Below are 15,437 nucleotides of genomic sequence, written 5' to 3'. Positions count from 1 at the left end.
GTGCATAAATGCTACACTAGGGCGGAGCGGATTTTTTGAGTAATTTTACGAGAATATATATCAATCGATAAGAAAATTTTGAAAACTCACATTTTTATAACTAAATCTGAATTGTAGTGAAAAATACTAAAAAAAATTCATATAAAAATCGATTTTTAAAACAATTATTATACGTACATAGTAGTATTAAGTTAGGAGTAATCTTTTACAAAATTTATATGAAATTCTTTTTGTTTAAAGAAAAAGAACTGACCCGACAATCATAATTTTGAAATTAAAGAAATAAGATATGAAAATTCGAATCAAATTTAACACTTATATGTTACTCGTACCAAACATGGAATAGAGGAGCCATAAAAATAAATTGTGAAGGATAATATTTTGAATTATCGCCGGAGAAGTCTCACATAAAGATGATTCAATGTCGGTCGACATTTATTTTAGATTCCCTTTGGACTTCCATTTTAGAGATCTATATTATTGGAGGAGATCCTCTGCTGTTCCACTTAAAACAGCAAATCATGCTGTGCTACTAAACGCATACAATATTAAATGAAACGACATGATTAGTTCTTCTCCTTTCCTTATAATATATACTCCCTATAGCTGTGATTTTTAACATATAAATAATAATACTAAAATATTCTATAAAATCAATTAGATTTATTATTAGCATATTTACAATTCCTAATCAACAGAATTAAAATCGTCCGAGTCTAATATTGGAAAGAGAGAGAATAAATAAGTGGACATGTCTGGATGTATATTTTCCAAAATGTGGACTAGAGTGTTTTCACTGGTCAAACAAAGTTGTGAATGAATATACTTAAAATATCCATTCATTCCCATCTTTCAAAGCGGGTCCTCAACTCACCGCCGAAAATATATGTAAACATTTGTTTTATGTAAAACGAAAATCATGTTTACCCTTAAAAGAAAATGTAACACTAATAATTAAAGAATAATTCATGAAATTTAGTTAAATTTTGGTCAATGTCATAATTTTTCAAATGAAAATATTAAATTATAAAGTTTCAAATTTGATCAATTATCTCATTTATGCAAAAAATGTCATTTTTTGATAATATTTAAAAAGACATATTTTAATAAAATAAACTTCTTTTCATTAATTTTCCTTTATTTTTTTTATTTAACCAATGTCATTTTTAATATTACAAAAAAATATCAATTCGTATACGAAAGAGATAATTGAGAAAATTAGACCTTTGTGATTTAATAGTCTGATTTTAAAGATTATGAGATTAATCAGAATTTTACCAAGTACTATAATCATATAAATGGCTATTATGAAAATATAAATGCAGAAATCAAATTTCATTTCGGGTGAATTAATTTTTCTCAACCCTATATTTCTATATACTTTTTCTATCATTACACCAAACTATCTCTCACTCTTGCCCCCACACACATAAACACATCAACTACTTTGAAGCGTGGGCACCGTTACCGTTCCCATTCGCGGCGGCGGAGGCAACCACCGCCCTCTCCTCCTCGGCCGCCGCCGCCTCCGCCTCATCCCTGAACTTCTTATAAATATCACTCCTATAAAACTTCCTCGTCCTCACCACCAGCAGCAGCGACACCGCCGCCCCGAACGCCGTCGCCGCCGCAATCACCAAAAACGCCACCCTAAAACACACCGCCCCGTTACAATCCAGCTCCTCCCCCTTAACCCGAGCCCGCCCCGCAGCCCGAAGCTGCTTCAGCGCCTCCTTATCATACAAGTGCCCCGTTAGCCTCACGTTCAGCAAGTACAACCCGATCGGGCTCGCCACCGACCCGAAATTGTAAAGCGTCGAGTAATACTTCAACCCGAATAGCTCGGAAATGATCGCGAACAGCAGCGGCCACTGCGCCCCGAAGCAGAACCCGATTATCACCGACGCGAAGTAGAGCCCGTTCGGAACGTCGAAAGCGATCAACAAATGGCCGATGCACGAAACCGCGAGGGTTAGGGTTAGCATCATGGGCCGCGGAAATTTGTACTTTTTCAGAAAATGCTCCGACCCGAATCCGGCAACGACTCTTCCTAGATAATTCCATATGCTCACCAGCGACACGAATGTGCTAATACTCTTCTTCGGATAGCCCAAAGAGGCTCCGATTTGGCCGAGGTTGTCTATGGCGGTTAGGGTTCCGCCAACGCCACAAATCGTCGCGAAGAACAGAATCAGCATGTCCAGGCTGAAGAGCGCCTGGAGGATCGTGTAGTCGTCGCCGCGAGCCGGTGGATGAAACATGCTTTCCGGATTCCAGCAGGAAATTTTTTGATTTTCCGGAGGCGGCGCCGCCGTGGCCGCCGGTGGCGGCGGCGGCGGTTTTTGCTCTACGATTTGGATTTGTGGAGGGAGATTGGATAATTCTTGGTTTTTTTTGTTGGTGAGGTAAAGTTCTTCTTTGAAGACTATGACGAGTGGGAGGAAGATTAGGCAGACGACGGTGGCGGCGCCGGCGATGAATTCGGCGCGGGTGAAGTTGAGCTGCTTCTGGAGGATGATGAGGAGCATGAGGAATCCGGCGAGGCCGAGGGAGACGTAGAGGAATCGGTAGAAGACCTTGAGCTCGTGGGGAATTCGGACGACCTTGATGATGCGGATGGTGCGGAGGAAGACGAAGGAGATGGCGGCCGGGAGCCACCCGATGAGGAGGATGAGGGCGCGGGGGTCGTTGTGGTATACGGCGTTGTAGATTTGGGTGATGATTGCGCCGCTGAGCCCCACAAAGCCCTTGAGTAACCCGAGGACTGCGCCTCGGGATTCGGGAAAATTTTTGACGGCGGTGACGAGGGCCCCAGTGTTGGCGAACGACTGCGAGTTGGCGCCGATGCAGATGTAGAGGCACATGTGCCAGACCTGGGGGCGGGCGATGCGGCGGGTGACGGCCAGCCAGATCATGACGTAGCCGAAGAGGTTGAGGACGGAGCCGATCGAGAGGACGACCCAGGGCGGGGTGACCTCGTTGATTAGCCCGGCTAGGACCCCGACATTGGAGCCGAGGTCCTTGAAGAAGGAGAGGAGGTTGAGGGTTGTCTGGTCGTACCCCAGGGATGTTTTGATCTCTGGGGAGTAGAGACCAAACATGTAGGTGGCGCCAGCCGCGGACATGATCAGGGTGGTGGCGAATACCATGAACCATCGCCCTGTGATCACTTGGGCCGCGAAGGCCCCGGTGGCAAACTCGGTTCCTCCGTTGGTTGCTGCTACCATAGTTGTGTTGGATTTTTGTGTATATGTGTGGGAAATAGTATATAGTTTGGTCTTAATTTATGAGGGATAAAGATATTCTACCTATTTGAGCATCGCCGTTAATTAGGACAAGAACATTAATTTGGAGAAAGACCTATGTGTACATATGCATGTCTTGTGCCTTTAATGTGATGAGCAAGTGGGCTATTTATAATGTGTACTCGGCAAGTGGGAGGACGAGGTATGGGGTGAGGGTGGGCCCGGTGGGGTTGGGAAGGGGGAGGGTGCGATTTGTAAAAGACTTAAGGCCATCCACAACGCTGTCTCTATACCGTCTCTTAAACCGTCTCTTAACTACTATTTGAGCACTATTTGAGGGCCCCACTGTCCTTTTTTCCTCCATCTCTTAACTAAGAGACGGAGGCTGCAACGCTCCGTCTCTTAACCGTCTCTATACCGTCTCTTAATTACTATTCATTCAATTTAATTTATAATTTTTTTAAAACCCAATTCAATTTAAACAAACACACTTTATTAAAATTAAAACAATATTACAACTTAACATTAAAAAAGCGAAGACATAATTAAAATTCTAAAAAAATAAAAATGACATAATTTAATATTCTCCGCCAAAGTTTTCCCAAATGTGCTCAATTAGATCCTCTTGGAGTTGGGTGTGGGCGCTAGAGTCGCGTGTCCTTGCCCGAATAGCCAACCGTTCTTGTATAGATGGATGCGCTCCACTTCGCGGCGGACTACTTGCAGTTGAGCTTCCGGGGGATTCGGGGTCGAACCAATTTCCGGCATCGGGTCCTTCGTCTCGGACAATCATGTTGTGCAAGATTATGCACGTATACATGATGTCGACCATGCTCTCCATGAACCACGAACGAGCCGGGGCTTTGATGATGTTGAAGCGCGCTTGGAGAACCCCGAACGCCCTCTCCACATCCTTGCGCGCAGCCTCCTGCTTCTGCGCAAAAAGAGCCTGCTTTGGGTTCGCTGGCCTGCCGCACGTCTTCACGAAGGTCGGCCACTTCGGGTAGATGCCGTCGGCGAGATAGTACCCCATTTTATACCGTCGGTTGTTGGCGACGAAGTTGATGGCCGGCGCTTTACCATCCAAAACTTCGGTAAAGAGGTCGGACTGTTGGAGCACGTTTACGTCGTTGTTCGAGCCAGGGACCCCGAAGTACGCGTGCCAGATCCAAAGTCGGTAGTCGGCAACGGCCTCGAGTACTACGGTTGGGTGGGTGCCTTTGTGGCCGCTCGTGTAGGAACCCCTCCAAGCCACCGGGCAATTCTTCCATTGCCAGTGCATGCAATCGACACTGCCAAGCATCCCGGGGAATCCGTGCACTTGTTCGTGCAGGTTGAGGAGGAACTGACAATCCTCCGTGGTTGGCCTCCGGAGAAATTCGTCACTGAAGGCTGCCCGGACGCCTCTGCAGAAGTTGAGCAAGCACAAGCGCCCAGTATGGAATAGAATTATTTATAGAGTAAAAAAATTAAAAATTTAAAAAATGAAAATAAATATTTAACGGTAATATTACCGTTTGAAAAAAAAAAATTTTTTTTTTTATTAAAAATCGATTTTTTTTTAAAAAAAATGAATTATTGCGTCATCAGTGACGACGCCCACTCGCGGGCCAGCGAGTGGGCGTCACGCACGCATGGGGACGTGCCACGTGTCTCGGGCGCGTGGCGAGACAGCTCGTCTCGTGTCTCTCCGAGACGAGCTACGCGACGAGCCGGTCGCGAGCTGGAGACGAGACGGCCGCTGCAATGCGTCTCGCGGGGGTCTCGTCTCTCCGAGACGAGACGCGAGCCCGTCGCGAGACGCGTTGTGGATGGTCTAATAGTTGACTAGGTGTTGTATATTTGGATCATGTGTGATAAATCTCCTTCACATTTTCATATCACTTTATTCAATGGAATTGTTACATGTCGAGCGAACATTTATAATTGGGTGATTACCAGAAAAATCATGAAATTTAGTCCATTTTTTATTTGTCCGAAACTTGAAAAATTTGTAGGAAGAGCCATAAAATTTGGCTTTGTTCATAGTTATCCAACTACCAAAAATTCAGATGCATACATGTAATACATTGTTGATATTTTTTTTGTCAAATGACATCGTTTCTTATGAATAGATGATATTCTTGAACTCACATGCTGTGGCGCTCACGTATGATTTTTCGGCTTTTATATTGGATATAATTTCACAAAAAAATTTATTATACGATAATTGCGAACAAGTCCAAACTTCAGTTTTTCTGTCTGATTTTTAAAATTGAAGGACGCCACCAAAATTTGACCAAACGTCATAGTATTTCTTGCAATTTAATTACCCTATATTATTTCATTAAAGATGATATATAACATCCAATATACTCATATTGTCTTTGGGCAATCATTTACTATAAGCAAGATAAAAATATAACATGAAATTCGTTCGTGCCGAGTTTTTTATGACAATAGATGTTATGGATATTTACTGAAACATGAACAACTGGATATACTGAAAAGCGTGAACAACACTTTCAGATCAAATCAATTTGGTGGTTCTACCAATATTTGATCGGATACAATTCAGGTTTTAGAAGTTTCGTATGTTGATTCTGCGATCACACTTTGAACCGAAAAAGATCAATAAGAAGAGGCCTGAAACGAAACATCGCGTCTCTTCACGAAGCATTGCGTCTCTTCCATTTCTTAACTGATTTTAACAGTTATTCAGGAGTTTCAAAAATTGCAAATCAGTCCTCCGACTATCAGAAATTATATTTCCGGATGAATTTTCTACACAGCTCGATCCCAGCTAGGGGCTCTGCCCCTTGGACCCCGCAACTCGGGGGCGCTGCCCCCGAACCTCCGTCTAATCATAAATTCATAATGAATTCAAACATGCGTGCACTCTGCACTTTCAAACTTATATGATGTCTCATTATGATAATATTGATCAATCAAGTTAATCCAATTACACTAAAATAACCAACAATAGAAGTTTACACTTGAAAATTCAATTACTTAAAGTTTATTACTAGTTCGTTTTTAAGATGCGATCCAAAAAAACGAACTTAGAAACATTTGATTTCAATAAAACCTCGTTTTTCCGAATGTAGTTGTGGAAAGTACACAAAGGAAAATAGTTTTTAATTTTGGAAGAAGACTTAATAATAGCTGACTACGACGTGTTGTATTTTTAGGTGTGTGATATATCATATATATCCTTCATATTTTCATATCACTTTATTCAATGGCAATGCTACTTGAAATTGATAAAATATTTTTATTACGGATAATTCAGTAAGGCTTAATGAAAAGTGTTTTGTTAAGGCGTTTCCCTTAACAAGCACCGGCGGCGAGTTTCGCTCGGCGGTGGAGATAAATTTCCGGCGGCCAACAGGCTCGGCGGACGATTGCAGAGTTTCTGTGCGCGGGAGTCGCTCCCGTCGGGCAGATAACTCGGTGATTGATAGAATACTCCGGCGTCCAATTAGGATCGGCGGAGGGAATCCAAAGTTAGGATTGATAAACACACGTTATCTTTGGGGGAGAAAATATTTCATTAATTGATTGAATGAATAAAAAAGATAACAGTCAATCCTATTTATAATGCTACTGACTTAATGAACAAGAAAACAAAGATATAGAAAAAGATATGCTAAATCCCTATAATATCTAAACTAAATAATAATAATAGAGGTTCGTATCAACTCCCCCACGGTTAAAATCCACCTTGTCCTCAAGGTGGGAACCACGAAGCAAAAAGGAGAGTTGAAAGCAGAAGCTTCGGCGATTTATCTCCTCCGGGATCAAATGTAAATATGCACGGTCGCTGTATTCGAGCCAATGCAGATCCATTTCGTACCCCACCCTTTATCTCGAACTCCCATTGTGTTGGATCAAGAAGATCACCACTCTTGTCATCAAACACCGAATCAAATGTAAATTTCCTTTCATCAACAGCCAGTGAATCTTTGGAAAGTTTTCTCAACATCGCACCTTCATTTTCACCCCAAGAATTCCAAACATCATTTTTGGATGGCCCTCGAACAACATTGGATGAGTCGACGACATTCTTCCCTTCGTCAGTAGAATCGTCCCCCTCATCTTTGTCTAACATTCCTCTTCCTCCTTTTTCCTTACTCGTTTCTCACTAGGCAATCTAATGGCAACGTTTGATACAGATCCTATGTCCGAACTGACAGCAACACGATCCCCGGTCTTATTTGCTGCTGTCTCTAATATGGAGTCCTCGAAATCACCAAGCTCCTCTTCTTCACCAATCTTCCCATCATATGCCCCGACAAGCACTTGCAGCGGCGTATTGTCGGTCTTGACGATCTCTTCCATGTGGAACATCAAGATTAGCGCCCCCATTGTTAGCAGCATTGTTGGGAACATCCTCAACTAGATTATTGTCATCAATATTCTCCTCAAACAATGACCTAAATCCTTAACGTCGATTTCCACACAAAATCAAGAAACGAGATGTCGTCGTTGTCGAGCGCCCAACGTTGGGTCGTGACTTGGACGGCAAAAAGGGGCACCTGAGCGCGAGATTTACTCGTCGGCAGCCTTAGGAGATGTTTCTTGTTGCTGCTCAATTGAGCCAAAAGAATGATAATTTCATATATTGATTGAATGAATAAAATGATAACAATCTATCCTATTTATAATACTAGAACTACTACCCTAACTTAATGAACAAGAAACAAATATATGAAAAGATATGCAAATACCTAATATATCTAAACAAAATAATAATATTAATATATCTAAACAAAATAATAATATTAGAAGTACTCGTATCAACTCCCCCACGGTTAAAATCCACCTTGTCCTCAAGGTGGGAACCACGAACCAAGGACGAGAGTTGAAAGCAAAAGCTTTAGCTAGAAGTCTCCTCCTGGATCAAACACATATCGAACAGCTGAATGTCTCCATTTATCACCTCCAAGAATGCTCAAATATGGCGTGTCATTGCACGGAGGGATGAATCGTGTATCGACGTCGAGTGATGTCGAACGATGAACAATACTTAGGACATTGCCATCAAAGAAATCCACGTAGAAATAGGCAGTTATCCTTACACCAGTGCAAACACTTCCTCTCTTAAACCAACAATTCGTAACATCCGTCGATGACATTTGAGCAACATTGAACGATGCGATTATCTTCTCCACTTCACCAATAGAACCATCCTCCTCTTTATCTTCTAGCAAGGTCTCCTCCTTTTCACCAATCTTCTCATCATATACCCCAACGAGCACTTGCGGTGACTCATTGTCGTTCTTGACAATCCCTTTGTTCTTGACGAACTCTCCAGGGGACTCGTTGTTTGGAACATCAAGAGGAGTGCCATCATTGTGAACATCGGTAACGTCCTTGGGAACATCATCACCGAATACTATCGTGGGAGTATTATCAGTTTTCTCTTCGGCTAAATTCTCATCTTGAATGTTCTCCTCAAACTCCTCCCCATCATCCGCATAACATAGAATGCGTTGTTTACACACATGTCCCCTCACCCATTTCTCGGGACAGTGCCAGCAGAGACCCAACCTGGACCGTTCTGACTTCTCCGCTTGGGAGACCCGTATTAGCGGCAGGCGTGGCTGCTCTGGAGTTTGACTGGTCACACGCACAGGCTGACTGTACAGGTCCCGCGTTGGCTTTTCGGTGGAGTAGCGGGACTGGTGGGAGGCGGGCTGGACTCGCGCTCTCACCTCCTCCCGAGGGAGAGGTCGGTCCCAGCACATCTCTGAGCGTCGGGGCCGGTCAACGGTCGGATAGCCGCGGTCTTGCTGTTGAGCCGGTGGGTCCCAGCACGTTGGGCGGTGCTGCTGCGTTGCGGTTGGCGGGTAGCGATCAAACCCTAATTGGGTCTGATGATCTCCGCGATCAGATAGGTGGCCACCCCTCTCGACGTAGCCACCGCGGTGTCGTGGCCAAGCGTCTTGCGCGCGATTGCGGCATCCGATGGCCTGGTATCTCGGCCGTGGGCGACGATCAGGTGGATCCAAGTGGTGTGAGACGTAGGGTGATTCTGGCTCGGGGTGAGTGGGTGGACGAAGGTTGTCAATGCGCCGCTCTGCTGCGTCCAGACGATATTCCATCATGTCCAATAGGCAATCGAGTTTTGCAATAATAGGGTGTATCTGGTGCGGGGGTTGATATTGTTGGTGAGTACGCATAATGGCGGCAGTGAAGCTCGGCGGTGGGAGATGATCGGTGGTACCTTTTTTTTGGTGAAGAAGATATCTTCTTCTTCTTTTTTTGATTGATGAGATTTGGGTTATGGATGAACGAAGACGGAGGATGAGCTCTCAATAAAAGCACCAATTGTTAAGGGCGTTTCCCTTAACAAGCACCGGCGGCGAGTTTCGCTCGGCGGTGGAGATAAATTTCCGGCGGCCAACAGGCTCGGCGGACGATTGCAGAGTTTCTGTGCGCGGGAGTCGCTCCCGTCGGGCAGATAACTCGGTGATTGATAGAATACTCCGGCGTCCAATTAGGATCGGTGGAGGGAATCCAAAGTTATGATTGATAAACACACGTTATCTTTGGGGAGAAAATATTTCATTAATTGATTGAATGAATAAAAAAGATAACAGTCTATCCTATTTATAATGCTACTGACTTAATGAACAAGAAAACAAAGATATAGAAAAAGATATGCTAAATCCCTATAATATCTAAACTAAATAATAATAATAGAGGTTGGTATCATGTTTCTATTTAAAATTTATTTTCTATTAGTAGTTTGTAAAAGTATTTCCCTCAATATTCGTAAAATGGGAATTGGCAAATTAAAGAGTAATTTATTTTGATAATGCATATCGAGCGCACGTTTATATTTGGGTGATTGCCAGAAAAATCAGTCAACTTTTTATTAGTCTGAACTCTGAAGCTTACGAAGTTTGCAAAAAAAAACTATGAAATTTAGATTTTTTTCCACATTATCCATCTACAAAAAATTAGAATGTATACATATAATATATTGTTGATATTTAATAGCCAAATGACATTCTTTTCTTTATTAATAGATATTGTTTAACTCATATGTAGTGACACTAACGTATGATTTTTCGACTTTCGTATTAGATATAATTTCACCAAAAAATTTCATTGTAGGATAATTGCGAACAAGTTCAAACTTACTAGTTTTTCAGCAATTTGTCCTATATGATTTCATTGAATATATAAGTACTCCATAATATCCAATATACTCATCATTTATATTGTCTTTGGGCAATCATATTATACTAAAAGCAAGGTGAAAATATAACGTGGAATTCGTTGGTGCCGGTTTTTATGACATTGGAAATTTTACACTTGAAAAATCAATCACTACTATAAGTTTATTACTAGTTCGTTTAGTTAAGATGCGTTCGTAAAAATCGAACTTCGAATCATTTGACTTCAATAAAACCTCGTTTTTCCGAAAGTAGTTGTGGAGAGTAGACTAGTTTTATAAAGGAAAATAGACATAAAGGGAAAGATATTTCAAAAAAAATAATCATAGAGCAATTGGTTCCTGGAAACTACCTCGAAAGGGAAATATTAGCTCGAATTTAAGATTTTCTGACAAATTGATTTATGTTAGCTAGAGAGTACTATAGTTGACGATGAGAGTGAATCTGAATAAAATTTTTGTTGTCAAGTCCAAGATGAGGAAGAAACTTCAAAGCAATAATGGGTTGTCAAATTGATCTTATCTTAACTCAAATATTCTAATTTCTTGGAGATTGTCCCTACTTATTTTAATGTTTGATTAGTGTATTTTCTGTTTTGTAGTAGACAGAGAGATAAAATATATATGGCTGAATTATTTATATACGTCCATTTCGTGATTGCTTTCTCTACTTATTATTGGAGTATCAGTGCCAGCAACGAATGGCGTGGGAGTTGACTCTTCAATTAATGAGATCAAGTTATTTAATCTTAAAAAACAAAATACTAATTAGTTATAAAATGGATTAAATAAATCTGTATGGTCTATAGGAAAGAGAAGTCGTGCCATTGGATAGTTAGAATTCCAGTGCTCTAAAATTTTAGAATTTAAATGGCAATATTATTATATCAAAATCAAGTTATGCTAAAATGGCAATATTATCATATATACATGGGTTCAAATTTGGCATATGCTAAAATGCGACATGTTTTAGAACTTTTCAGGACCAAAACACGCGAAGGAGTATCATAGGAAAAATAATGTCAAGCAAAAATCATAAATTGGTCACATGAGAAACAGAGGAGATGGAGTAAATTATGACAATATTAAGAATTATCTATATACATTTATGTGTAACATTAGGCATATTTAAAATAACTGCCTAAAATATTTAAAACATCAAAAATTTTAAGGAACAAAGATATTTCTCATGATTTTTCTTGGAAGACCTCTAACACATCACCGACCTTTCGTGAAGTCATATATATAATAAATATACCGAATAACTAGCTAGGTTGAAGTTTTTAATTATTGTTAAGTGGTAACTTCATTGATATTTGCACGTTTATATACGAAATAATTATGTAAGTCATTAATTGGAAATAGGATTCGGTGACACCTTTAGGCCAGATTGGAACTCCCGACTCGATTCTAGAAATTGTTTTTCTATAGTTATAATTATATTGTCACTCTTCCTTTCTAAAAATTACATTAAAATTAGAATAAAGATAAAATGTATGAAACTTTTTATATGTTAAGAACACGACTAGCAACACCACAACTGTCTCGGCTAAATAAAACAATACTAGTGTTATCCATTGTTTTCCAGCATTATTTAAATTAAATTAAACTTAATATTCTAAGATCGTGCTGATTAATTGGTAACATAAACTTTACCATTTCGGTTATCCGACAAATTCTTCATCAAGGTATATATAAACAGACATTTTTGCATCAATATTATATTTTCCCTAAAAAATTTATATATAAAGGAAAATTCATTTGATATAGATACTAAATTCATGGAAATGTAGAATTTAATTTGTCAACAATTACGAAATATTTTTATGGCTATAAGTTTTTTTTTTTTTTTTTAATGTAGACGAGTCAAGGAATTTAATTCATAAAGGCTGAAATTTGATTTGATTTAATTTAATTTGTTGGTGTTCCAATGCGTGTAAAATTCGTCTACCTGAACAAGAGAATCTAAAACTATTCCCCAAATGGCTAAAACTATGCTAGCCCATGCTTGAATAAATTTGTGTATATTTGTGAAATTATTGAAAGAGAGGTGTTAAAGAATAAATATAGAAAATACCACTCTCTAGCTTGCTTTGTTGTCCTAAATATGACCAAATATGAATTATAGGGATATATTTCATGCTTTGATGTCCTTAAACGAACAAGGTTTGTGATACATAGTACTATTTCACATCTTCCATATCTCTCATATTTATAGTATATTATTGATTAATCATATATTTCCCATGTTGTTTTCTTGTTGTCTAAATCAGGGTAGTCTTATAAATAGGAGATATTGTATTTTTCTCAATCAATCTAGAAATACAATTATACTTATTTTATTTTCAAGCTTTTATTTCACTTTTGTATTGTTTTTGGTTTGATCGACGGACAAAGCTCCCGCGACTGCACTTTATCCCTCTGCCGATCGCAATTGCGACGCCGGAATCTTGTTAAGGAAAATTATCCCTTAACAGTATGGTGCCGTGTTGCGATCGATAAGCCTTTTGCTAGTTTTCTTTTTGAATGCTTTGTTTTGTTGCGTTGCTTGTAGAACTATTTTGCTCGGAACTTCTTGCCTCGAACATTTTCGCTCCATACACTAAAAAAGGTTTGTTTGTAAAATAGAGAATACGATTAGAAAATTCAATGCGATATTTCAAACACCACACGGAATCATGTTTATATATGTTTTAAACACAAATGAATTATGATTATCCATATATGTGTAGTGCATGTTTAGTGGAGTAATATATATATATATATATATATATATATATATATATATATATATATATATATATATATATATAGGGAGATGATCAAAATAAGTATATGTTTAAATCCAAAAATGCAGACCAAATCTTGGCCCTAGGATTAGATGATCTAATGGTCAATAATTAACCAAAAACACGGAAGGTCATAATTAAGCAATTTTAGGTCATATTATAATATTTGGGTTTAATGTCATGATAAGATCGTTTTAGCTCATGCTTTGTTAGCATGACCTAAAAATTACCTAATTATGACCTAAAAGTGACCTAATTATGATATTGTTCTGCGTTTCTGTATTTAAATCTAGTTTTGCATAGATCAAAACCCTATATATATATATATATATATATATATTAAGTTAACATGATATGATTCGATTAGCACAAAATTGCTTCAAATAAACATTTTTACATCTTTGAACGCAATAAATTAGTCATATGTGTTAGTTTGAATGAAGAATTTTCAAATATTTCATTGACATAATGGTTCAATTACGTCAACAACATACGCTGGTTCCAGTAATTGGGGATACTTTCCTATCGAGAAATTAAAAAAATGATCAATTGATTCAATTCGACGGTTAATGATACTTAATTCTATAACTCAATTAAACTAGAGCATCAGCAATAGCGGACGTCCACGAGGAATTCCCACCGGCGTGCGGGAATTCCGTGGCGGACGTCCGCCATTGTTCGTCCCTTCCACGGATACGGAATTCTGCGAAGGAATTCGCAGTTCCGCGGCGTTCCGCGGAATTCCGTGCGGACGTTAGCCATTGCGTTGACGCCCGCAGAATTCCCGTTTAATGCATTAAATGTTTTTTTTTGGTTCCTATATATACATCCCGTTGAACTTCATTTCATTCGCACCACTTGTATTAACAAATTTCTCTCTCTCTAAATTTCTTTTATATATCCGTATGGGGATACCCCACGACGATGTCGATCGAGTCCTTGCATTCGCCGACATGCGCCAAAAACAAGCTCATGTTCAACTCCAGAACGATATTATTGAAGAAGTATGGCAGCGGAGGGGTCGTCGTTGATGTGGGGGTGGGCATTATTGAAATGTATTTTTTAATTTGGTGAAATATACTTTTCTTTTTTTTATTAATGGAATATTTTTCCCTATTTGTGTCGACTATTTAATTCCGTAAATTTCTTACTTCCGGAAACTGTTTAATTTGTGAATTTGTGAATTTTTTTTATTGTGGAAATTCAGCGGGGAATTCTGCCACTGTGCAGTGGGAATTCCGTATGATGTGGCAGTGCAGTGAGAAGTCCGTATGACGTGACATTGGGTGTTTTTGGGAATTCCGCGGGGAATTCCGCCGGGAATTCCGCACCAATGCTGATGCTCTTAAGCTGAATGCATTGCCGCAGTTTTTATCGGGCTTTGTATCTGTTGAACTCTAATTCCCACTTCGATAGGCTTAAGAGCATCCATAACGGTGGCGTCCGTCGCCACGGCCGTCTGCGCCGCTGGCACAGACGCTACCCGCCGCCGTGCCAGCGAGCAGCTGACGTGGCGCGCTGGGATTCGTCAACGGCATAGCCGTTGTGTTTAATTTTTTTTTTTAATTAAAAAATCGGTTTTTAATTAAAAAAACTGATAAAAAAATTTCACTTCCCAAAAAAAATATATCCGTTTATAACCGTTTTTTTTCCACTTTTTAATTTTTTTTTCATTTTTTACCCCTAAAATACACACTTTCATCTATAAATACCCCCAATTTCACTCCCAAAAATTCACATCAAACTACACAATTCTCATCTTCATTCTCTCATATCCATTTTCATCTTCAATCTCTCATATCCATTTTCATCTTCATTCTCTCATACCCTACAATTGGGGACATGATATTGGGTCTCAAAAAACAATTGGGGTTGGTGCCGTCGGATGCGTAGTCTTCCTCGGGTAATATTAGCCAATAATCATGTAATTTTTAATTTTTAGGAGTTTAATTATGTAATTTTTAATTTTTAGTTTTTTAATTATGTAATTTTTAATTTTTATGATTTTAATTATGTAATTTTTTAGGATTTTAATTATGTCTTTTTTATTTTATTTGTAATTTGTAATATTTATTGTGGTTTTTTAATGAATTTTAGTATTATGGAAATGTTAATTTTAAATTAATTGTGCTCTTCCTTGCGGAAGAGCACAGTTGTGGGTGTTGTGCTCTTGCCATAGAGCAGGCAGAAAAAGTGGGGTCGGGCCCACAACCGTGCCGCTGGCAAGAGCACGGTTGT

The 15,437-nt window shown here is 39.3% G+C and overlaps 1 protein-coding gene across 1 annotated transcript; it reads right to left on the bottom strand.

Annotated features, from left to right (window-relative positions):
- Positions 1-1,308: 1,308 nt before the first annotated feature.
- LOC121779946 lies at positions 1,309-3,395 on the bottom strand. The gene has a single exon (XM_042177430.1). It carries the CDS (start codon positions 3,225-3,227, stop codon positions 1,443-1,445), a length of 1,785 nt encoding a protein of 594 aa, XP_042033364.1. The 5' UTR covers positions 3,228-3,395; the 3' UTR covers positions 1,309-1,442.
- Between the last annotated feature and the right edge of the window lie 12,042 nt (positions 3,396-15,437).

The sequence above is a fragment of the Salvia splendens genome, chromosome 19 (assembly GCF_004379255.2).
Source record: "Salvia splendens isolate huo1 chromosome 19, SspV2, whole genome shotgun sequence".
Taxonomy (NCBI): Eukaryota; Viridiplantae; Streptophyta; class Magnoliopsida; order Lamiales; family Lamiaceae; genus Salvia; species Salvia splendens.
This window is presented reverse-complemented; position numbering and strand designations above follow the sequence as displayed.